The 24,797-nt window shown below is 51.5% G+C and overlaps 2 protein-coding genes across 2 annotated transcripts; both read right to left on the minus strand.

Annotated features, from left to right (window-relative positions):
- Nucleotides 1-564: 564 nt before the first annotated feature.
- SMAC4_03843 (uncharacterized protein) lies at nucleotides 565-5,346 on the minus strand. The gene is made up of 2 exons (XM_003347697.2): nucleotides 3,787-5,346; nucleotides 565-3,675 (listed from the first exon to the last, which is right to left on the minus strand). The coding sequence occupies exons 1-2, from the start codon at nucleotides 3,884-3,886 to the stop codon at nucleotides 2,045-2,047; spliced, it is 1,731 nt and encodes a 576-aa protein (XP_003347745.1). The 5' UTR covers nucleotides 3,887-5,346; the 3' UTR covers nucleotides 565-2,044.
- A 10,986-nt stretch (nucleotides 5,347-16,332) lies between these two features.
- On the minus strand, nucleotides 16,333-17,294 carry SMAC4_14056 (uncharacterized protein). Its single transcript, XM_066091760.1, has 3 exons — nucleotides 17,189-17,294; nucleotides 16,757-17,075; nucleotides 16,333-16,578 (listed from the first exon to the last, which is right to left on the minus strand). The coding sequence occupies exons 1-2, from the start codon at nucleotides 17,210-17,212 to the stop codon at nucleotides 16,947-16,949; spliced, it is 153 nt and encodes a 50-aa protein (XP_065947663.1). The 5' UTR covers nucleotides 17,213-17,294; the 3' UTR covers nucleotides 16,333-16,578; nucleotides 16,757-16,946.
- Nucleotides 17,295-24,797: the final 7,503 nt, after the last annotated feature.

Consider the following 24,797-nt stretch of genomic DNA (forward strand, 5'->3'; position numbering starts at 1 on the left):
CCTCAGGTTCGCCCGCTTCTCCTTGTATCCCTGGCGGTTATTCTACCTTCGCATTCAACGTCTTCCGCCTCCCCAGGTCCGAAGACCCCCATGCCTGACCCAAACCCTTATAACCAGAAACCCCGTGGGGTAACTAAGACAAAAAGGCCAAGCATACAGGCATACTACGTAAGGGGATGAAGATCAATCTGGAAATAGCTGGGGAATTCATGATCACGAATGTCAATCTATGGAGTCACTAATTCTTGGGTTTGTTTAGAGTTGTTTGGGAATTCCGAGAAGACCCGGAGAATATCGGATGGAAAAGATCGGGTTCCGGCTCCAACTCCAACGGTCTTTCGGGTGAAGATGTGCCATGTAAGGGGAAATGCGATCTCGTTTCCCCGCAGATTGCAGATTTCAAGATCAAAAGCAAGATTTAAAGAATGTCAATCATGGATAATCATAAACTGATGATTTGGTGATCAATGGAGTTCAATGGAGTTAGGGTTCAAGAAATAAATGAAGATGATGTTAAATGGACCGAGGAAGAAGTTGTAAGCAACAATAGATGCCCTGAGAGGCCAAGAATTAGCGATTATCATTAGGTTACCACAATCACCATCTGTTGTGAGAAGAGTGACAGCCATGATGCCAGGGCCAATTGATGTCGACGACGGCCGTCTTGGCTACTCCTGGGCCCTGGACGTGTTACCTACAGTTACAGTTGAGTAACCGCCCTGCCGCCGCAATAATTGAGGCTCTCAAGTCTCAACACCCTCGACACCTCACATCACCTCACCTGCACGGCCTGGCAGTCAATCACATGTAAATATGCAGTACATAGCGAACTCAGTGAAAACCCTTTTGCAATTGTTTTTGGCCCCGTATTAAGAGCTTTTGATAATTATACTGTCTCGGACAAGCAAGAATTGCGGCCCATTACAATTTTGGCAATCCTTTCGTTGCCGTCACCGTTTTGTTTTCTTTCCCCCTTTTTATCCATCCATCCACCAATGCACCAGTCGCACCACATTATGAAATATCACTATCAGGTTGGTTTTGTGTAGACATCGAAAACTTTTAATGTAGAAAATTGGCCTCTTTCTCGCGTTTTGTTTTGCACTGCTCACTCGCTCGCTCGCTCGCCCGCTCTCGCTTTTCTCATTTTTGTGTGTTGCTTTCCCTTTTCGCAACCTGCATTCCGCTAGACGCTAGCCTGCTCTGCTGTCAAGAAAAGATTGGGCGGAAGCGCGATGCCGAACCACGCGGACGCATTTGTCCGTAGCGTAGCAGCAGCGCCGCCCTTGACCGACCCATCAGCCCTTTCAAAATAATGAAAGTATCGTACACGCGGCGAGCAGCTGTCTCGTTTTTGTTTTTCCACACCCCCAACCATGCGAGAAGAAGCCCTGCGATGCCAAGCGATATGTCACAAAGGGAAATCACTAGTGTGAAACATGTAAGGTGAGAAGTTTTGTGAGAAGCGGTCTGCATTTTGTTGCATTGGACCGCGAAGGTCAGACAGAAGAAACACCCGCGGCAAATGCAAGGACTTTGGTATCATGGTGATGAGGGAGAAAAGTAGAAACGCCGTTCAAGGTTGCCAAATGAGAATGAGAAAAATGAAAATTTGATTTCAGAAGCCCGCAACCGATGCATGATGATAATAAGTAGCCCGCCTGTCCCCATTTCCCCCCAATTCCGTTTGATGAACCCAGGGCAGTGATGCCATCATTGTAAACATCGGCCGTTTCACGCCAGCCTGTAATCCCGAAGGCTGTCCACCCGTGAAAGACCATTTGACCCAGATCCACTATGAATATTCAGGCCAAGCTGATGCGTACAACACGCGAGCACAAAGAAAATCAAAAAAATCAAAAATCAAACGCCGGCCGGGTCATGCAGTGAAGTTCGTTAAATGTGTGTCGCTCCCAATGCTGGAATCAAGTGTACACGGCAGCCAAACTGGTCTGCCAGTTGGGTTACCCAGTTAATGAGTCCCAAGGGTATCTTTTGTTGTGTTGAGATATGTGCATAAGTGATGTAGGATGGTAACCAATGTTTACCAACCCTGTGCGTGATAGCCGCTATAGGCGTTTTTGTTGAAGTATTGGTCCCAACGCTCCTTGTCGTTGTCGTCCTTCATGCATGGACGCTCCGGATACTGCTTGAGGTTGGCAACATCCTGAGAAGTGTGGCGACGCTTGAGTACCGCAGTGGCCGTCGAGTTCTTGTGGGATCTCTCCCAGAGAAGGTTCCGGCGAAGGGACTCTGTAAGCTCGGTGGCAAGCATGTTGCGCCGAGTGGTGCGAGGAGACAGGCAAGCTTGATGGTGGATGCCGGTGGCAACCGCGTTAATGGGCTGGGCGGCAGACCTAGGAATCTCGTTGATGGGACGCATAGGAGGAGCTCGCTTGCCTCTCATCATCAACGGCGCTTCGTCGGAGTCGTTAGGTGAAGGAGCCATAGAAGGTCCGTTGAGCTGGGCGCGGGCGCGCGGGATAGCCGAGGTCGACTGCGAGGCAATGTTGCCAAGCTTCTGGGCCCGGGTGTTATTGTGCAACATCAGGGTGATAAGCGATCGCCGAGAGGTAAGGTTGACCTTGGAGTCGACACGCTGGAAGTTGAACTTGTCATCCACGCTAGACTTGCCACTTTCCTCAACCGAATCCTCCCAATCCGACGAGTCGTCATCGTCATCAATGGCGCTCTCGTCGACATAGTCGCTATCCGAGTCGTCGCTGATGGCCGAGCTGTCCTGGATGACAACTTGCTTGTTGAGCGCAACAGTCCTCTTCAGGTCTCTTGGGGATTCCTCCTCCTCAGACGATCCCCTGCCGACCTGGAACATCTTCTTCTTGGGCGGAAGAGGAATTTGTTGCTTCCTGTGGTCGAAGCTCTGCTCGCGGTCAGTGTACGAGTCATCGCCAGAGTTGGATGCGCCCAATGCAAAGCGGGCCTGTTGCTTCTTAGGCTGAACAGGCTTGGCAGCGGGAGCGGCGGTAGGCTCGGGAATCACGCTTGGCGAGGGCTGGCGAGACGCATGGGCAGAAGCATGCTGAATGATAGGAAGTTGAGAAGGAGAGACGGAGAAGCCACGGGTGATGATTGTGGGTCTTAGCTGAGGGGCAGCTTCGACGGATGCAGCGTTTTGCAGCGACTCCATGGAAGGGTTCTCGGAGGTGTTGCAAGAAGACTCTGTAGTAGTTGACCCCGAACGCTCAAGCTGGTGGTGGATCACGACAGGCGCAGGCTTGGTCTCTTCGACGGGAGGTGAAACGAGGGTGAGGCTCGGGAGAGGAGCGTTCAAAGGCGTCTTGGCCTCGATGATGGAGACAACCATCTTCTCGAGGTCTCCGGAAGTAATGTGACGCTCACGACCACGGCTGCGGTTGCTGGCGCACGAGTCCTGCCGTTGTATCCGGGGACGGAGGTAATCAAGAGGCTCGGAGTCGGTGTCGTTGCCAAAGTCAACGGCTTCCTCGTCCAAAGCTGAATCAACACTACCGGACAGTTGGGGCATATCCTCGCCAACCGGATACCTTTGGATGTCCTGAGGCTGGCAGGTAGCTGAGGACTCGATGTCGGAGACTTCGCCGCTTTCGCAGCAGAAGGTCTCCCGGTTCCAGAGGCGCCAGCTCAAGTTTTCAAGGCGACGGCCTTGATGAACGGAGTCACGGCAGCGGGCAAAGACTGGAGAGACGAAAAAGAGTCCAAGGTTAGCAGTTGCTACTGGGGCGCTGGGGGTGGCGCCATGCAGGTAGATAAAGGGCAGGGACGGAAGTCAGGAGACGGGGCTCGTACCTGTCCACATGCTAAACAGGTTGGCGGGGTTGGTGGTGTCGACCTTGTGGATGACATTGGCGTCGACCTGCAGGACGGGTGTCTCTAATGACAAAGGCATGATGAGGGGGAGGCTGCTCGCTGGGTCCGAGCAGACGCACAAGTTGCAGTAAGGCGAATGGTGACGGCTAACTTCGCGAAAACGACCGCGAAAGTCGAGCCTGTGACTGGAGATTTGGAGCGGCTTTTTGGTTTTGTTGTCTCTTGTCGAGGCGAGTTGGTTGTGAAGTTGGATTCACAGTTGCTTTCAGCGGATGCGATCCTGGAGTGGCTGTGGAATCAGGATCTGCTCTGCACCGAAAGTGGACCCAAGTTGAGATGGCTCCGCAGTAAGTGTCGGATGACAATTGAGATCCGGTGTGGAATGGGGAGTTTGAAGATGTTGTTGTCGTCGACGGGTTCGGGGACCGAATGTCCCAAGTGTAAATCTCTTCGCTTGGAAGTGCCCGCTTTTTTCGACTTCGTGGCCGGCTGTGGTGGGTCTGTTATGTCGGCGACGGAAGGTACAGTAGTGCGAGTGTTGGCGCAGGAGTTCGCTTCAATGCAAGTCGGAGTCCTCCTCTTTTGCGATGTTTTATTCCCTCAGATATCTCGCGCAATCGTGGGAAGCGTTGTTGTTGAGATCGTTGATGTCGTCGTCGTTGGCTTCCTTCAACTTGCACAGATAACCAAGCGCAGTGGCGTATGTGGTTGAGAGTCGCAGCAATTAGTAATTACTGAGAAACTGTCGGAATCAGAATGTCGGAGATCAATGCGTGATGTTGAGTGGTAACTTGTTGTTGTTATGGGTTGGTGTTGAACACGAGTTGGTGACAGACGAGAAGATCGAACAGAAGAGGGATTCGGACTTGTGGTGGGGGACAGGATATTGATGTCTAATTGTACTGCAGTGGCAGGTTGGATTGGCAAGGAAGGGGTGGACGTCAAAGTCAATCGAAGCGGAGGCCCAGGCCGACGTGACTGCTCGCTGTTTCCACTGCCCTGTCCTGGTCTCCTGTCCTGCTTGTATTTCGGTACGTACTGTCACTCAATCCACTTTGCTTCTTCGTCGCTGGCACTGGAGCGCGGGGTGGGCCCGACGGGGCCCTGGACCACTGGCCGCTCACAAGACGCGGTGAACGAGGCCAATTGGTTCAATACCGTACCGTCCACACTCGGTGCCCCTTGTCCCTTGAACTGTGTTGCTGGTTACAGTACAGGTACAAGAAATACGTACTGACGTCCCCTGGTGCCTCGTAATGGAGGGCCGAATTGGAGGATGGTGGGTGGTGGCGGCGGGGGTTACGGTACGCGGGTACGGAGCGGTACGTGGTACTCCTCCATGAAAGTAAGCCAACCGAAACGGGTAACTAACCGGTACATTACTTTTGTAACTGTAAAGTACTGGTCAGTCAAGTTCGACCCTTGTGCTGTCGTCCGTTTTCTGCTGCCCCCATGCTCACCCACGATTTCACGCTCTCTCAGTCCCAGCCAGTTCAGCCAAAACCGAAGTCAAATTCACAGCAGCAACACAGAACGGACGAAAATCACAGCCAAAACTCCACATGTCAGGCAGGGCAGTTGGGTTCGTGCCTTGTGATGAGGTGCATCGTCGCGGCCATCCCTTCCAAAATAGCATCACGGACTCGAGATCAACATGCTGTTAGTCTGACACGACCGGCAGGGCGTCATAGTGGAAATGACATGATACCAAACCGTACAAGTCCAGCCTGGTGATGGACGTCCTGCGGTCTCGAATTCGCTCGAATTGCATCAACATGGCAATCGCATCCCCGGAACGGCAACCGTCTGCGCTCGTCCTGACGGAGCGTCAAATCTGGGGCACAATTCAACGTTGGAACCTAAGGTTCAGGGCCGTCAACAGCCTGTCTCGGGGGCTGAATGGTGTTGATTACCCGGAAGAGTAACATCCATCGAAAGACATACCACATGAGGTTTAGCTGGGATAACACGTCTAAACCAATTGGGATATTAACGCGCCTGTGGGGTTTCGGGAGCATTTTCGGCCCCAGCCCACGGTTTGAATCATGCGTGCCTGGGTGTCGCAAACGGTCGGCTGCTCTCAGGCCCAGGGACGGCGGACGGGACACAACACAACGAATGCCAGAGACATGTCGACGGTAGAAGATGCTACCCAGAATGTCTAGCAGAATGCCTCAACTGGAATGATGGGTTACTCTGGGCGACCACCACGATGCTCTAATGGGAACTATCTCTCCCAAATGGGTTGACATCCCTCACGATGGTGTTGGGCTTCTCGGGGAGATCTCCCGGAAGTCCAGGTATCATTCTCACAACTTTTGTGGTGTAGAGTCAGGTGGAAAACGGACCCTTTCAAACTGTACACTGAAAGCCTTGCCGCCGTCGAGTCAAAGTCAGGTGCTCAGGTGGCCTTGAAGCTGGAAAAGCCCAGGCCTTCTTCCCCGCAAAACCGCCACGCTGACTCTCTTGAACCTCAGCATGCTGAACAGTTCCTGGAAGCTGTGAGTGGTTCGTGCGCAGACCAGGGACCTGCCAAGTGTCAAACCTGCTTTCCATCCCTGTCCGTTCCTGATGCAATAACTGGCAGCTGGTGCCTGACACCTGTCGCCCAATGTTACAGCACGCCAACGACTAGCGGATCGTTGGCCCGCATTGCAATCTGCCTGCGATGCCCTGCCATGCTTGCGAATGCCTGCACTCAGTGCCAACTCAACAACCCACGGCAAGTGAGGCCCTTGTGGGAGATCAGCTCTTGATCACGAGTCCTCATCGTCCATTTGCCCTGTTAATGCCCTTTGCATGGTTCCAAATGAAGGGTTCGACTTCCTTCTCCATAACTGCTTCCGGCCATTTCAGGGCGAGTCGGCGACATGGAACAACAACCAACAGAGAAGCCCACGAGACTGCCAGAGCTTGACAAGATTGGGACCATCCGCCCGTCATTACGCCTACGCACCCTTTTCCAAATTCTAAACTACACTACATCATCGCCAATTGCGTCTCAATCCAGCACTGCCGTCGACTAGAATTGTCGGCAATCACGTCTCAAAGTCCTGAAATAGGGTCACCCCCACTGGCCAACAATGGAAATGGAACAACGGGCAACCACGGCCTGTGATCGAATCGACAGCGGGAAGCCATCCAGAGTGCTGACACGGCTGTGATTGTGACGGCGTCTGGTTGGAAGCAAGTGCAGCAAGGGCAGGGCAGTTTGCCCCTCCCTGATGTCCCCCAGCTGACCTCGTGATTTCATCCTCATCACAGGAGGAGGCGACTCCGTTTGCCGCGGCCAACAACCACGGCCAACACACAACACCCACACACCTCGTCTAGCGAGACCGTTGTAGTTAACCAGCACTTTCGGCCTCACCTCGTCCGCGTCTCAAACCCAATGCAGCGAATCTCACGATGTGCCTCTTTTGAGTGGAAGAGAGAACGCAAAGGCGCATGCGGACGGACGGCAGCCCTTCTTCTGTTGGTACGGCTTGTTGGGGACCATCCGTCCGCTGATGAGCACATTCGTGGCAACTGGAAGTCATTGGCATGAGAAAACCTCCTGTCCGTCTGATTTGTACTGCCGGTTCCAGTAATATCTCATATGCGGGGAGTTGGTCAGTTGCCATATCAACCTCATTCTCACTGGACAAGCAGTCGGCCATCGAGCCACCATCACGATGCCGTCCTGCCAAAAGACCCAAGGACCAAAAAAGATGTCGTACCTAGCGCGTACGCTTCTGGGCCAGCCACGTTTCGACAATGACCTCAGCCTCGAGGTTGGAAGAGAAGAGGCCTGGACTTGCCTGGGAACAGTCGGTTGGTGATTGCACCCATCTTATCTTGTGTCCTGACCAAGAAATCAGTCCAGTTCTGGACCTGCACTATGGAGGTGATGAGTCCGTTTTCCCTTCAGCCATGCGACATGTTGCAGAGTTTGTTTGTTTCTTGCTGTCTTTGCGCTGTGCAACAAGACACATCCGAAATCGACGATGCACCCCACGCTGTATTATTCACTGCTTGACACAGCATTGACAGCACTGCTAGGAGTGTCCCTGGGCGATGATTTGAAGTGAGATCGCACTCGCCAGGCTCAAGACATCAACTTCCGCGGGCGCGCACTAGAGAAGGGAAATTCGGATCTCCGGCTACGGGAGGATACAGTACGACGGCGCCCTACCATGACTGCAAAGTGTAAAACAAAATTCTCTTCAGAACTCACCGTCTGACGGAAACATTTATCGCCGTTTTCCTTTTCATATGATCAAAGATCACCAAAAACACCCTCTGTTACACCTGTTTTCCTGACTTCCATATGGCAGACGACCTTTACATATGCACCGTTTCATCCCCCGGTATTCACCACAACAAATGCCTTCTCCACGCCTTCTGTATTTATGTTCTGTTACAGCGGGTGGGTGATGTAACAGTTCTCTCGGCGCCATTATGCCATGGCATTGGGTCATTCGCAGTCCCGGCATCAATTCTAGCCTCGGGGTTTTTGTGGATACTCCGTTCGACCCTGCGGGTGGATTTTTCTTAAAACCCTGGATGTTTTTACTCGCATTACTCATCCAACCCTAGAGGTATTAACTTTGCCTGACGGGGATCGAGGCATTTTCGTTGCTTCCGGCACGTGAGCACCAATGCTTCATCATAACGGTCCAGGGATAGGGGTATTTGTTACCGGGGACAGGCCCGGCCCGGCCTTCCTCAGTCTTTTGTACGGCCCCGGTACATTTTCCAAACGGTCATGCCGTCAAGATTCGAAATGCAGCAATCTCAAGTCCAGAACGATTACGTCTGTGAAGATTCGTTCCCCCCCTGAGGACCAGCATCATTCACGATTTCTGATGCAAAATGACCTGCCTTACTTGTCCTGCCAGCCTGCCCTGCCTACTCTCGCTTCCAGACAGACGGTAACGGCGATCAAGATTCAAGCGTGCCCTGGAACCAGAGGCCAGCCTAGGACATTATCGATGAAATCAACCTTTTGCCTTCTGTAAAGCGACCTGTTGCATCTCATAAAAACTTCCATCCATCCAGCCTTGTCATCGACAACAAGATGAAGCCTTCTTTCTTCCGCCAATCAGGCCCCCACCCCTAACAAATGTACCCGACAGTCTGGAAGCGAAGGACAGATGACAGAGTCTTCGTGTGATGAAGTGGTGAAGAGGGTTAGAGGGCTCAAAAGTCACCCCATGTTTGCTACCTGCACGAACGACTCGGTCTGTCATGAATCTAGACTGCTTCCTTGGCTGTTCCTGGCCGTTCCTGGATGTCCAAAATGGGTCCGCCTCCGGGGAAGACGGGGGTTAATGATCCATGATCGCGCTCCAGCTTCCAGGTCCGTCCGTGGAAGTAGATATTGGACGGCCGCTCGGTGCTGTTCACTCCGTGCGTGGTGTTGTCCGTTGTGAACGGGGGCGGCGGGAGGCCGTCCGAACGGTTACACTGCAACTGCACCACCACACTGACAACACGGCTCAGTAATTGTAATATGTCAAACGGACTACGACGGGCGAAAACCAGATGGAAGAGTCAACACTGTGTCGTTGAGGTGCTCAAAACCCCCCAAATCCCCCAATTATCTTTTTCGTTTCTTTCTTTTTGCGCCATTGGAAAATCAAGCGTGTTCAAGTGCACTTTTCGAAAAAGGGACAACCACCACCATCCCACACACTATCCGGAGCCGGAAAAGCTGTATTTTGGTTGGTCGGAAAGTCCAGTCGCTATTTAATCCAGTATTTCTCGTCTTCTTTTCTGATGAGACGAACTGAGTAAAGCACCAGCTGAAAACTGAATCAGTCCAGCCAGGCAACTACTGTTGCCCTCCGTTTTCAATCAAAACTGACAACCGACAGGACCGGGAACAGTGCTGTAGCCTTGTGGTGTTCATATTGCCACTTACACAAGACAACACTTTGGGTTCTGGTCATATGGGCCTTTTTTGTCCGGACTATCCTAACTTTGCCAATCTCGACTTCGACACGTAGGGACAGACTGTTTACAGCTGTCTCGGATACTTGAATGAACAATCCTCGATCCCTCAGTCGGTTGGTTTGTTCGGGGATCTCCGTCATACCTCGAGAAGAGAATACCGTCAAAGAAAGTCAAACGACATTCCATGGACCGTGAGACCCCGTGGCCGCGTGTGCCGGACGCCATTACGTTTCAACGTGGTCTTTGTTCCCCGGACTCTAACAATCCATCCGGGAAAGCGTTTGAACCTGTAAGGGCAGCTTTTTGTTTACTCCTCGGCAGACAAGGATCAACCCATCTCATGGAGACAAGACATAACGGCACTTCTCTCATCATCTTTTTTTCTCACAGCAGCGGATCCTCACGTTCGTCTCAAGAAACACCTGATGATTGTTTCAATAGACATATCATTCGCGCGTGTGTGGGTACAGCCATATCTTGGCCACTAACATATTATGGCCATTTTATGGTCGAGAGTCGAGTTAAGCTCAACCCTTCCTTCTTTCTCTTCTTTTCCGAGCGAGAACGAATTAGTGATAGCCTCAGCTACCTAGTTAATGCCACGCACGCATTACACGCAAAAGCGCCAGCGCACCTCGTAAGTGAGTGTGTGCATGTGTCGGTTGCAGGCGTAGTTGGCGTTTTCATTTCGACAACACGACAGACAGCAATTGTCGCTATGATAGGTACTGTAGTGCAGTTACCTGACTGGACGTGGTGTTTGGGTGTAACATTCTCCCCTCAGTCCCCCACGCTCTCCACGCTTTTTGTGCATGATGTGCTGCTAGTACACTACAGGGACACTAACACTAACACTAGGACAGGGCCAGTAAAACACCCTTGTTGTAGAGGAAAGGTCTATAACCACACCTCCTCTTTTATTCAACCTGAACCTCAAGTTATCAGTTTTCGTTTGGCTATGGCTCAGGCTTTTGATGGTTGGTTAACACTATCAATAACAGTGATGGTGTCTTCGTGTTCGAAAAGTGTTCATGTCGAGGACGAAAATCCGTTCCTTGGTTTTTTTGGGAGCCGTCTTTCGTTTCGTTTCTTTTCTAGACTCTGGAGGGCGATATCCGATATGAACCCGCTGGCACAGCTGGAGGTCTTGCTGAATACAGGATGTAAGCCTGACGGACGTTCAGCTTGAGTTGTCTGGCTGAACCCGAACCCGAAAACAGACGGGAGCACCATTTATGAGAAATACTACCTGTACGCATTTGAGAACAGACAAGACAACGGAAGACAGGAAAAGCACCGTATTTTCTAAATTCCGCTCAACTCAAATGTCGACATCGGCCCCCATCTATCTCCGAAGTGTACAGTAGCAAACTCTCCTCTCTTAGTTCCTTTCCACGTCCTCTCCGACCGACCACCCCTCCGCGAATTGTCCCACCCAAAACACGTGGGATTAATTACCATGCGTCCCTTAATCTAACTCCTCGACTTTCCCCATATTTTTTATGCCCCATGTTATCAAAATCGGGCTTGTAACCTTTTGATCATTGGTTCGGTGTTTGAAATATTTAGTGATTCCCGAAAAAAAGGAATTTGTCGAAAATGATCCTCGGGCAAAAGTGAGCAGGCGCGGCAGGTATGAGCTCTCCGTTCCGCAATCCGCACTCCCTCCCCGCGTACGTACGGCGGAGTAACCCGTACCTTCCTTGCGTTCCCGTCTTCGCTTCGGCTCCGTCCCACCTTCTGCCAGTTTCGAGCGTTCATGCGGATGGGATGAGATTTCCTGAGCAAATTACTTCCATCTGGGAAGGAGTTTCCGATTTTATGGGTGCGAAAACCGTGGGGGCAGACATGGTAAGGTGGAAGGGGCGGCTGTTGGTTGCCCGCGTTTGTAAATGGGGTGGCGGCTGCGCGTAAGCGGCTGTTATGGCTTGCGCGCGGAAATGTATTTGGAACTGGTAAAATACGTTAAGAGGCCGAGGCATTGGAATTGCAGCGATGATATTTCGTTCCAAGTGCCATTTCGAGAGACAGTATTCAAAAGGTGGGATACCATGTCGGACATGCTCAGATACAAAGATGCGGAAAATTCAGACCCCAAGACTCAAGTCAGCCTGACAACGGCTACATACATGTCATGGTAACCTAGCATTGCCTCGTCGCTCGTATCGACGAAAGAGGCGGAAGGTGCATGTGTCAACAGCCTCACTTGGTTCCCTTACCAAATTAAATGTCCGATCTGATGATCGACCAGTTCACCATATCTGTAATGTATCATGATCCCTGGTCTCCACCCCCGCATTCTTGACGGCTCCCCGGTCTGGAGTCTGGACCTCTGCTCCCAAACTTGAACTACCGGGACGCATTCTAGTGTTACCCGTTGCCAGAGGTAGTGCAATGTAATATGGTGTTTGGTACTTTGTTGGTCTCACGGCATCAAATATTGGGTTTGGGGGATGATACTCAACTCTACTAGTCTTGACCGACGTTGAAGTAGAATGTGTCATACACGAACAAAAAACCCGTGTGCATGGAATCGGATACGGAGCAAGGTGCTGCAGCCGGTTCTGCACATAGCCCTACGTCCGTACGTAAGGTACACCATATACATATGCGCATGTATGCAGGGTAGACCGACTGCAGGTAGTGATGAAAACCAGCATCCGGGGAAAGACACCATTCCAGATTTAAAACGGCAAAGATTTCCCTATCTCATGACGGTTTCTCGGGCGTGCCAGGGTAGAATGTTGGTTCGGCTCGGCTCGGCTACCAACTTGTACATTAGGCACCTCGCCGTCGTCTAGACTTGCAAAGACAGTCACAAGCCAGAAGACGGTGACGTGAATTGAAGGATGTAAAGGTGCCTTACCCTGCTTACACATATGTACAATACATACTTCCAGCAGCACCTACGATGTCAGTCGGACGCAGACCCCGACGGGGACGCGGATACTATGCGGACATTATGCGGGTGAAAAAGGCACATAGCCGCGACAGATCTAAGATCAAATCGCGATTATCCTACCTCATCACAAATTCCAATAAAAGCCAACTGCAAACAAACATGCCATGGGGACATAAGGCATGTCTTGTTAACCTGTCGCCTGTCTACCCTGCACGTACGTATGTAAGCGCTCAATCGGGACATCATCTTCCTGGCTCCTGTCCTCACCGTCCCGAATTCTAAACGGTGAGTCCAAACCGATGATTATCTCCTCTTGTTTCTTCCTCTATTCACATCCGCTTTTCCTTCGATAGCATACAAGCCGTAACAAATGTTTCGGTCGGACTTCGAAAAGGGGACATCAACGCACTAACATTCATGAAGGTTGATATCGACATCGATATAAACATCGAAACATACCTCGTGCCGTGCCGTACCCGATAAGTCTGACAGGTACACGATCTCATCCAACCAATCTCAGATCAGCAAATGTAGGAAATTCAAGAGTGTACGACCCCCTTCGATAGCTGCGAATTTTCTACGCTACACTACCTTAGACTTCAGCGCACGCAGGGCCCTCCAACACGCGTGATTGGTGCCTTGAACTTTCCCCTTTCCAGCATTTCTAGCGGCCACGGTGGACTAGGAAAGTCGGGCGTCTTTTGCAACTTTCTTGACGACGTCCGATTCCGATCTTTGACAGCCCGACGGCGGAAGCGAGCGAAGAAGAAGGAAAGCCGAAGCGCAAAATCGATGATTGCCCTGATGAGTGACGATGCTGACAGCGGAGCGAACTTCTTTTAGAGTCTAGCTGTTGTCGGCAATGTTCGAGAAGTTCGTGGCTTCTGTGGGTTTGGTGTGTTTGGAGTCTAGCTTGAAGAGTGAAGCGAGAGCGAGTTTGATGCTGGTGCAGCTGAACTGCAGTTTGGTAAAATGGTGCCCAAGAAACTTCAGAACCAAAAGATTGGCGATATCAGAATCGGCGATGAACATGAAGTATCACCCGAAAGAGGCAACCAAGTCCGGACGTCTTCGCACCTTCGCACCTTCTATCTCTTCTCCCGCGGTGGCTCCACTGCTTCTCCCGCCCGTTACTTACAATAGTTCGTAAGCAACTCCCGCTGGACGCAATACAGTAGACACCTGCCTGTTTCTGCAAGCACCCCCTTCTGCAACTCCATACAAATTTCCCCTGTTAGTGCAACACTTTTTGCTGCCCCAATTCCCAGATTTGTATGTAGGTGTGGCACCAGTAATTGTAAATTGCCTAGTTAATGCAAAAACTTTTGGCCTCCCCAATAGTGCCCGGATTAGTTGCAGAAACAGGGGTTTCTACTGTATCGGGGCGTCGGCGGCGATATCTGACCTGAGACCTCCGATCGGATGTCAGGCATCAGGTGTCCGGCGCGTACATACTCCGCAGTTAGTTCGTAACCTCCTCCGCCAAGTTCAGCAAGTAGGCATTCGAAATATTCCACACAATCCACAATTCCGGCCCTTTCTTCGGCGGCCCCTCGGCGCATACCGGAGCCCCCACCACGGCCCCACATCACGGCCGCACCATGCCCGCATGCCGCAGCCCACCCAACCTCCGATCTTTCATCCTGCCGTCTTGGCCGAGGCCGGAAATGGCCCGGGCGAAACAAGTACATGTGCAGCGATCAAGCGAGACAGGTGCGAGACAGGTGGTGATAGATGCAAAAGACGGTGTTTGGTCCCTGGATGTTTCATTGGCAATTGGGCAGACACACAAAACATTGGAAGTACACACTGCACAGGAACCGTTGATCATTTTTTCGGACCTTTTTGCCGAGTGTGCATGAGTTGCATGGATTGTTCCGCATAGTCTCGTGTAGAATTTGTGAATTTGCAGCTGCCAGGAACCAGCGCCATGGACCTTGGCCCTGGGTGATGGGGTGACAAATTCTACAGACGTCGGGTGGTTGGTAGTTGGTACCAAATACTGTGATCATCACCTTGTCTTTGAAAACTTTTCTCTGCAGGTCTGCCAGGGCAGGTCCCCGAACTGCGGCTACGGTTGATGAGATCACGGCATCGACCGACCCGGTCAATTGGTAAATGTCTTGCCGTTGGGTTGTTTCGACGCCGGTAGATATTGCACTTGGCGTTTGTCTCTTTTTCCGCATTGACGCTTTCCATCCATGACCATGTTCAACAGTGACTGTTAACTTCAAAGAAAGGGGATTCCCAAGTTTTCGGCACCATCAGCCGCCGGATAAATTGGTTAGAAAGGCCTGGACTGGTAGGAACTGGGCGGCATCGCGGCTGTTTGCGCGGCTATCATTGCGTAATCCAGCGGAATCCAGTCAGTGTTGTTTTGTGTTTACGCGGAACACACGCGACCTCTTGTCAATGGAGTTGACACGACAACGGATGGAGCATCATGGAGCTTCATGGAGGAGGGATCAGAGGAAAGGGCAACACGTGGGTTGAATACGCGATGGTAACTGGTGGTTTGGGAGGGCGATCATCAGGTCATGGTATCCAAGTCTTTGCAAGGCATTTTTAATGCCCGTCAATCCGCTGCCAGGGCGATGGGATGGGGAGAAAGAGGGAAAAGTGGAATGCTTCTGGGGGAGGAGTTGTTGTTGACAGGTAGAACAGGGGGCTTTTCGGTGGAACTGTGGGTTGTAACTTACAACAGGTGTTGATGTCTTTTTCAACGTCGATACTCTTTTTCCTTTTTTTTCTTCTTTTTTTTTTAAAAAAAAGAAACGAATGAGAGCAAAACGTCGGTTCACCCACATCCCTTCGACTCCATTGTCATGATATCCACTTTCTCAACGGCATTCACCCTATAAGCACCTTGCTCCGTTTTGACCTTTCCATCTCCAGGATTCGTTTGGACTCACCAAGAGCCTATACTAAGAGGACGGTAATATCCGGCTGCCTGCTGGCCTTGATACCATTCCGTTTTCTTTCTGGTGGAAAAACCACCAAGTCCGTCCGTCGTTGTCCAAGACTCGCAACCTGAGACATTGCCAGTGTTGTGTTGCGAGATTGTTCTGCTTAAACGAGGAATTGTTCCGCCGTCACATTGATTCGCAGCACCACATTTCAGGTTTTCTTGGTGCGAAGTCAGGCTGAAATATTTCCGTCCGTTACATGACACGAAATTTTCCTCTACACTACGAAAGGTCAAGTTTCAAAGAGCACCAAAACAAAATTACAGATTCGAGCCTGTTATAAAAGTGGAGACGGTAATATTCATTAAAAAGACGCAGCAGTGTCGTGGCACGTGAGCGTCCTCTTTCTTGGTGTTGTGCTGTTGAGGCTGAGATGCAACACAGCCTGAAAAGCTAGCCAGCAGCCAGGCGGTTGTGACTTGCGAGAGTTCTCGCCGGAAGTCGGGAACGATCTCGACTTTTGCTGTCCATTGGCTTCACGGGCCGAGACTCGAAACTCGCCGAGAATGGGATATCTCTTGTGGAATTGTGTTTATCCCAGACCGTGACGCCCGGCACTCCATTTTCTCGAATAAGCTCACAAGATCTACAAGGCCAAGACCTCATGAATCAACGGATTCAAAGCATTTGATACGCGCGGGTAAAATCGATGGCCCTCTCGATTCTCGAACGGGCAAAAGCCCAAAAAAAAAAAAAAAAAAAACACGGGGACCCTGATAATGTTGGAAAAGTGTGCCACATGACACACGACCCTGGGACCCTGAATCGCGTCAATTTCCGACTATCCTTCCTGCCCATGTACCGAGGCTACGGCAGAATGTTGATTAGAACCCCATCATGTAAACCCGTGTAAAATCCCAAGATGGTATCGTGGCTCGTGGTGGGAGATGACGCCGTGCGTGTCGTGAGCTTGCGCTTCAGCCGTGAAACGGGGTCCGGCAGTTCATGATTCCGCCTGTCCTTCATCTGAAGTCATCCCCAGTCAGTCATTTGACGATGTGTGATTACGGTCAGTCACGAGGAGTCCGGGTCAAGCATCCCTTTCGGGCGGAATTTCATCCAAACTCCCGTCTCGGCGTCGGCAGTAGTGGGAAATGGAAATGTTCGTGATGGTTGGTAGTGTATTATGTCTTTCCGAGCTTACCTGGCATCAAACATCGGAGCCCCCGTTTTCCGAAAAGGCCTCCGTTATTTCACCCTCCGCGCCCCGGATGAGCATTGACGCCAACCCCACGATTAAACCGGAGGCCGGGCTGGAGACCCCGCAAACTTTCCACCTCAGAGGTTCCCTCCTCCCCGCCCCGGGATATTTGGTATGTACAGTAATTCGCATCTTACGATACGCCGCGTCGAGGATCCATTGTCGTGGAGAAGGTTGAATTGATTTGGCCGTGGTTCCCCTCTTTTTTGCATGGGCTTCTGATGAAGCCACGCTGGAGCCTGCAGGCTAGGTTTGGGGGTTGCTAACAGACAACCAGCGATTATGCGCGTGTAACTGTTAGTAGCAGATGGGTAAGGTGGCAGGGTGGACCGCGCGCGCCTGCCTTGTCAAATCTGTGAGCAAGTAACCCCTTACCACAAATTCAATGCAAGGAACCATCGTGACCACTGCAACTTCGCCCTCCGAAGTTTCCCGTGACTTCCTGCCTCCAAAGCAAAGGAGCAATACGTGTTCATCTACTGGCTGGTCACCGGCACGCGGTGATGAAGTCGTAACGGGCTACGGGGGGAGCGTGGATCTCGAGATTCTCCCCGTACCCCGTAGCAACCCGTCATCGCCCCCGTGGACCCCGTGGTCGTCGGGCATCCACAGCACAGCAGGCCAGCAGGCAGCTTTCTAGGCCGAGAACAGAGCTTCAGGCGGATATCACGCCGATAATCAAGGTCACGCGACGCCTTTCTTGTCCACTTGCTCAGCCTTTCTCCTCTCTGCATTCTGGATGCTCCGTACGCCTCTGCTGAAACGTCGTGATGGTTATCGGCGGCGAAATATCAGCAGTCAGCACTACACAAGCACGGCCACGAATAACGACTTCCGTTTGTTCTGCAAGGTACCGTAACAATCAAGGCCCCCTTCTTCTTTTCCAAACATTTCGTCCCGGCAGCTGTCAGTCAGTTCTCGTGATAAGTCGGAAGGTCCCTGCTCCGACCAGCAAAAAAGGGTTCATCCCCGTTCCCACCGAAAAGCCAGGTGGACGCTTTGACGAACGGTCCGAACAGTGGGGAGGGGAGCGAGTAAGTGTAAGTTACATCTCGGTGAAACAGTGGACTGGAAGACAACAAGCAATCATCGATAAAATATTCTGATATTATCTTCGGCATTATAATTTACCATCCTCGAAGTCTTTTATCCAGGTGGAGTGTGGGGTCTTACCCTCCGTTGCGGCGTTCCGTGGTTCGGTCACGGTCGAGTCGGGTGGTGGTTGTTGCTGACCTGTAAACGGCCCGGCCATCACAGAACGGGCCCCGGGGGTGACATCCGGCTGCGCGCCGCCCCCATCCCATCCCATCCGTCATCTGACAGCCACAAACCCACGCAGACCACCACCACCACGCCGATTGCTGGTCTCAGAGTCAAACATCAGTCTATTTCTATCACTTCTAAGATCGCGGAGTCGATGGAGGGTGTGAACGACCCTGAAGATCTCCTCATACTCACCCACTATACACTACAGCATCTCGAGTCTCAACACTTTCCTTAGCTCGGTCTCACCGGACCACCACGGACGGACAGCGCAGTGGAAGCAACTGCAACTACCTGATGATTGATTGCTCTCTCACCTTGGGAATCATTCACCACCCACTCCTCATCAATTGACTTCATGATCACATTTCACAAGTCAGACTCGGGATGGGACGCTGACAGCGGACCGCGCTTCTTTGAATATCATCAGGCCATTGTCCACTGTTTCTGTCTCGCTGTCAATGTCCAGTGGGCGTCGTTGTCAGTCTCACAAGTTCTCAACCTTGGGAAAGCCTTATTTCGAGAACTTTGGCTGGTCATGAGGCCTTCCTAGTCGCGCCACGTCGACAGACATCTCAGGAACTCCCCCACGGAGGAAGTCTCATGCTGTACCCAAGTGTCGGAGAACATTACTGCTGGCACGACTTGGGGGTTGATTACAGTGCTGCACCCCACGATGTAATCAATTATCATCGGAGACAACGAAACTTTTAACACCATTGACTCCATCCATGAAACCCTCCAATCCTCATAGGTAAGACTGGACCCTGAGCCCGTAGAAACTTTGATAATGTCTGACGCCGATCACTCGGGCCCTGCATCGAATACACCTCTGCATGCATATAACTTGTTAGTGTGTTTTTCTCGTGGTGGCGAGAACTTTAATTTCTACACAGGAAATCACCGGTCCAACCAGTGGTTTGCCCCTGTTTCCTGTGAGATCAACGTACCAAGCTAACAAGTTATATCCATGCAGGTGTACATATTAACAAAAATCAATTACAATACCGTTCGACCAAACGGTCAAGTACCGAGACGCAAGCGCCTAGACTAATTTTTCACCTACGTATCTCATCCACCAGTTACAAACGGTATCACTATAGTCAAGAAAAAACACTGCGAGTCACGCACCGCATCATCAACGAGTAGGATTTCACGATGCTCAATATAGCCGGTGCGGGAAGGGGCCCATGTGCGCATGTGGTCCCCTAGACCAGACCTCTTTAAGATCCTGGTTCCTCGTTAACTCGTCTCCGCTGATGGACCGTACACGGCTAAATTGATTGATTGGAGACTCTCAGCCCTATCAGAATATCCGGACGGGTTTTGCATAGAAGTGCTGTGGTGTAAGTGGACAGGTTTAACAGGCAGGTTGATGATAAAAGTCCATTTCTAGGCTGCATCACGTACTTTGAACTGTTTGGTTCAGGTCTGTCTGATGGGCTAAGTTGACTGGCATTTCAGGCAACCTCGACGAGGACTGTCAAACACCAACCATTACCTACAACTGCGGCTATTTCGCTAACAACCCCAAACCTCGAACTTACTAGCGCGGGGGCGCCACCTCACGAGAACCTCGACACCTCGAAACGTCAACGGCAAGCGCCTCTTTCTCTTCTGTGCCTCAGACCTCAAAAGCGTCTAGATACATCTCAGCGTCGAAAACAAGCGCGCCATCCATCACTTCCACAGTGATCGTGGCGCCATTGTTTCCATTGTCTCCCCCCAGATTCCCCTGTTTTCCCCTGAACAAAGATCACCAGATGGTTGCAAACAACCACTTATTTAGTAGTAATGGCTGCGTGATCTCTTTCCGGAGTCTTGTACATGATCCGCTCCGGTAAGCGGTTCCGAACTTACCGATGGGATCTAGAATAAAATGGGCCGAGGGAAGGTGTGCTGAGGTGTGTGAAGGTAAAGGTGTGTGCGTGCGTGTGTGTGTGTGTGTGTGTGTGTGTGTGTGTGTGTGAAGATGTGTAAAGATGAAAGTGGAAGAATTGAAGGTAAGAGAGAGAGAGTGTGTGTGAGGTGAGACATATCACGGTCTAGCACACTTAGTGGTCGAAGACCCTGAAGACCCTTAGCGGTTAATACCTCACTCCGTAAGAGGAATAGAGATGGTCCCGGAGGACCCTTAAAGTCGCCGGAGTAGGGTAGATGTGTCGACGGGAGGTGCGTGTAAGTCATGATGATGGTGGTGTTTGCCCCTGAATACTTCGCCAGGTGGTCCTGGTGATCGGATGCGATGAAGCCTAAATGCCTTGGTGAGTGTGGTCACGATGTTGGAGGTGTAGAAGGCCAAGCCGCTCGGCAGCGATACCAGGGCCGATTCTTGTCTCAGAATCTGCTAATGTTATGTTCAGTAATGCTCACGATGCTGAAAGTAAAGCGAGCGAGAATCAACCTTGGAAATTTCGGAACGGTTGGGACAAACTTCAATAACGGAGTTAATCTTGAGTCAGTGCATTGCAATATCACAATGTCAAACTCCAGACTTACGACTCACAACAATCTCTCACCTGCCCCTGCGGCACCCCTTTCTGTGGTCTCATCCCGCACGCCTGGCTCCGCGACTATTGCACTGAGTATTGCACGGCGGCTCGAGGGGGTTCACAACCTAGAATCACAACAGACCATACCAAGTGAGCCTCGACCGCTGATTTTCCTTCTAGAGGTCAGCGAAAACCTATTCTCGGGGCTTCCTCCTCTGTGTACCCTGCAAGTTTGTCTGTACCCCGGATTTCCTCATGTCTTTTCATCACCCGCGCTGGAATCGTAGTACTTGTATTACACCAGGAAGCCGGTGAAGAAGTCAAGTGGATGGACTTTGGAAGGTACAGACGTGCGAATACGATTCTGTACTATCTATTGTCTTCGAAGCACGAGCACAAGACGGGGGAAACATGCACTCTGTGAAAGGTAACGGGGGATGGGAGCTTCACTTGACATGTTTGTGTTAGTGATACTTCTTTTCTTGGTCTTGTCTCGCGGAATTGTGGGATCATGATGTTCAGGCAGAAGAAAAGAAACGTGGGGGAAAGAACGGGGGACTGACGGAAATGGGACTTTTCCTTCCTTCCGTTGTTAGGATGCGAAAACGGCCTCCCGATCCAGATGTAACTGGCTCTTACCATATGAAATCTTCATTCACAACCATTAAACAACATGGATTTAACTTCCCATTTGATGATCACTTGGAAAGGAAACTCCCATTCGGAACAACAGAGTCAGCCCAAATACCTACGTAAGGTACCTGACCAGCTACCCCGCGCCGCCTCACTCACGATCCCACCCTTAGAGTGTCCCCAGGGCAAGGCGACAGCCACTCGTTCGGCGCTGCGCTGACATGCATTACAATAGCCCAGCGGGCGGCAGCACTGCTACGCTACGCTTAACGAGAGCTGCTTTTAATGGCCCGCCCCGTGTCACAGTCGTTGTCCCACGCCCCCGCGGAGGCGTAGCTCGACCCTGGCTCGCCTGGACAACAAGTGAGGCACAGTGATTTGGATTCAGTCATGGCCGTATGTGTGCTCGCGCTGCCGCGGAGAAGTTCCAGATTATTTGATGTTCTGTTTTGGAAGTGATACCGAGCGTCCGAGCGTTCTTTAATGGGTGGTGATCGTCTGGCCAGGTAGGTAGAGGCAGATTGGTGTTGTGGTTGGGGATGGAGAAATGTCGCTCTCCCCTAGAAAAGGGTAGGAGCTCGTAGGTGACCCTAGTACCCCTGGGCGACCCAGGTCAGTTACGGTCTAGGCGGTGATCTTCTCATCAACCTTTGGACCCTTGGTGTTGATGTTGCTATGAATTGACGGCTCTCGCCGCCAGGGTCTTTTCTCCTCGGTGACTCTCAGCGAGAACAACAACGGTACAGTACAAGGCGGCGCTAGGTTGCCTGATCAGGAAGGCTGAAAAGGCTACCTTGTGAAGGCATAAGTTCCAGCGAGAAGGACGATCCCGTTCGCGCGCGGGGAGGCTCGAACTTTAGCCGTGCAAGCGACCTACCTTATGAGGAATATCACAGCCGCGTCTCTCCATGGACCCCTCCTTCACCGCACTTATCAAAATTTGCCACCCTCCCTTTTGTTCGTTCAATTGTTTGATGTTAACCGACACAACAGTTTATGCAGTTGCAACGCCAAACCAACGACGTGACCGCCTCCGCCGCCGCGGGGAACGGAGGTTTTTACGGGAGGGATAAGATGCGATTTAGCAGGAGTGATGATCTCAGGTGACCGCTCATTTTCATGCTGGATGCCGTGCTGTGCTCGTTTGGGCCTACTTTGGGTATTTGGCAAAGATCCCAGCATTAGGTTCTGGGATGAGGTTCTCCAAGGTCTGTAACGTAGGTCCAGCGTTGTGTTGGTTGGCAAGTCGGAATAACGGAGCGTAGCTACACTGCCTGGGTGTTCAGGAGGCCTGGAAGTCCGCGGCGCGGAGTGCGAGCAGTCTGGTAATAGTAGCGGTACCGGTACTCTTGTTAGTGGTTGGCGATCATTTGGTGATCATACGTCCATGGTTTCTGAATCCAGACCATCTCCGGCAACTGATTATTTTGGTTCAACCCTCTGGGAATATGGATAATGACCAATTTGGAAAGAACAGGATATCCTACATGTCATGGTCCCGGTCAACTTGATGTTCTGGGACATATCGAGATGTCAGTTTGGTGGCGGACGTGCCGGGCTGAAACGGAGGCCATCGAGATACACTACAACGGCTAAATATTCGAGAAATAAAATGGGCGAATTTATCATAAACCTCCCATCACGTACAATGGAGGACCGGCAGGTTGATTTGACGGGCCGATTACCACTGTTTTGCCTCCATGTCGGTGAGGTAAAGATACCGGTACAGAGGTATACGAAGTATTCACTGTCCCATTCTCCGGTTCCATGGACTTGTCTTTATCCAACCTCCATGTCCGGCCGCTTAGTACCATTGGAAGCTGGCAGTGCTGGGTATACTGTGGTTTTGGTACCACTGGACCTCGATGGAAGAGATTGCAAAAGACGGATAACGGAGGAGGTTGTTTGTCGGTTGGCCATTTGGCTGGGAGGTTCCAGGCCCAGACCACCTATGATGTCAGCCCGCACAGGCCTTCAGCAGCTGCGAACAGCTGGGGTTTCAGCGGGGCGCGATGGGTACTTTGGCGGTTCTGTCACTTGTCACTTTTCCCTTTTCCCACTGAAATCTCCTTCCGATGCGGCAGTCAAGTTACCCCTGACCAACCTTTGGAGTTTATTTACACCACATCTTGATTTCAGGGACGCTACATATAAGTGGAAAGACGACGGATCACGATGAAGAAGATACCCCGAGATATCACTTCTCAAGGCTTTGAGAGAGAACAAGAGAAACTATGACCCATTGACGAGAGGGAAGGAACGCCACGGTGCACCCGACAGCAGGCATGCATCTCCCGATCCAAGGAAGGATGAACTGGAACACAAATTTCGACGGAAAATCTTGGATTTGCGTTCGGATTACTTTTCTTCCATTATTTCCAAATCATTCTTTTCTTTTTTCCAGCTTCCATCCTCACGTTGCGCCTCACCAGCTACCACCACCCGCCCAGGATTTCCAGCCGCCTCCGTTTCTTGTGCGCCGACGATGCTGATACAAGACCAGTACAACCAAGACATGCCATCACGAGGTCGTTTTACCACGCCGACGACCAGACACGCATCACCCTCGCGCTGACGGACCTCGACTGATCTGGGGAAACACCATCAGCCCTAATGACGACCAAAGTCCAATGTTAGTGTCCACCATCTTAGCCACAAGCGCAGGCAACGATCAGCAAACTATTGGCGTCAGCTTGATATACACCAAAGGACTGCTCAACCCTCAACTGCAAGACACTCCCGCTATTTGCATCTCGAACTCTTCCCCGGCGCCTCAACGCTTACCAAGTGGCTTCGGCTTCGCGCCCGGATGTCCTCAGAACCGTCCCGTCCCATACTCCTCGAGTCTAGAGTGAGCAACGGCGCAAGGGTGGCCAACGAAACGGCGCAGCAAACATCCAACAGCCGCCGGCTATTGATCTAGATCCGGCTCTTCAACACCAACAACTTCAATTATCGCTGACTTCACTACATCAAACTCCTGACTTGGAGGGCCAGGTTCGAATCCAGAGCAGATTGCCGGTTCGGCCTTGCTTCACTTCTCGATTGGTCCTGACTGTTGGTACAAAGGGCTGACCGGATATTGCTTGTGCAGCTCGAGTTTATCTTTAGGATGTCGTGACCCGTCCCAGATCGCTGGCATACGTACGAACCCTCGCCAAACTCGCAGACATCGATCCCTTCATGGACCACTTGACACTCCAAACATCACGCTAGTGCTCGGCCCGCCACCAGTCTCCTCGTTGTGGAATTTGAGCAACAAGCCCAAGATGAACAAGTGTTACCATCAAGACCTTACTATCCGTATCCGGTTATGGAAAATGAGGTATTGGCCGTTCCACAAGAGTATCGATGACTCGCTGCCCGGTCTTGTTTTGCGACTCAACCGCTGGGCGGTGTAGGCTGATACGATACATTTCGCAGGATTCTCACTCCATCTATCTCGTTCCAGATCTCTCAGCCTCCCTATATTTGGCCGGTCATGTGGACGAGCTTGTCCTCCATGGCTCCGGACTTGTCTTAAAGCCACAACTCCTTCAGCGGCCATAGAAGGCCAAGACAGTTCCCATCTACCCAGCTTACCCCGCTGCCTTGAG

Source organism: Sordaria macrospora, chromosome 7 (genome assembly GCF_033870435.1).
Source record: "Sordaria macrospora chromosome 7, complete sequence".
Classification (NCBI taxonomy): Eukaryota; Fungi; Ascomycota; class Sordariomycetes; order Sordariales; family Sordariaceae; genus Sordaria; species Sordaria macrospora.

Coding starts and splice junctions, on each gene's coding strand:
- SMAC4_03843 (XM_003347697.2), bottom strand. CDS start 3,886: ATGCCTTTGTCATTAGAGACACCCGTCCTGCAGGTCGACGCCAATGTC. Junction 3,676..3,786: donor CCTGTTTAGCATGTGGACAG/GTACGAGCCCCG, acceptor TCGTCTCTCCAG/TCTTTGCCCGCTGCCGTGAC.
- SMAC4_14056 (XM_066091760.1), bottom strand. CDS start 17,212: ATGGTTCCTTGCATTGAATTTGTG. Junction 17,076..17,188: donor TTCCTTGCATTGAATTTGTG/GTAAGGGGTTAC, acceptor GTTGTCTGTTAG/CAACCCCCAAACCTAGCCTG.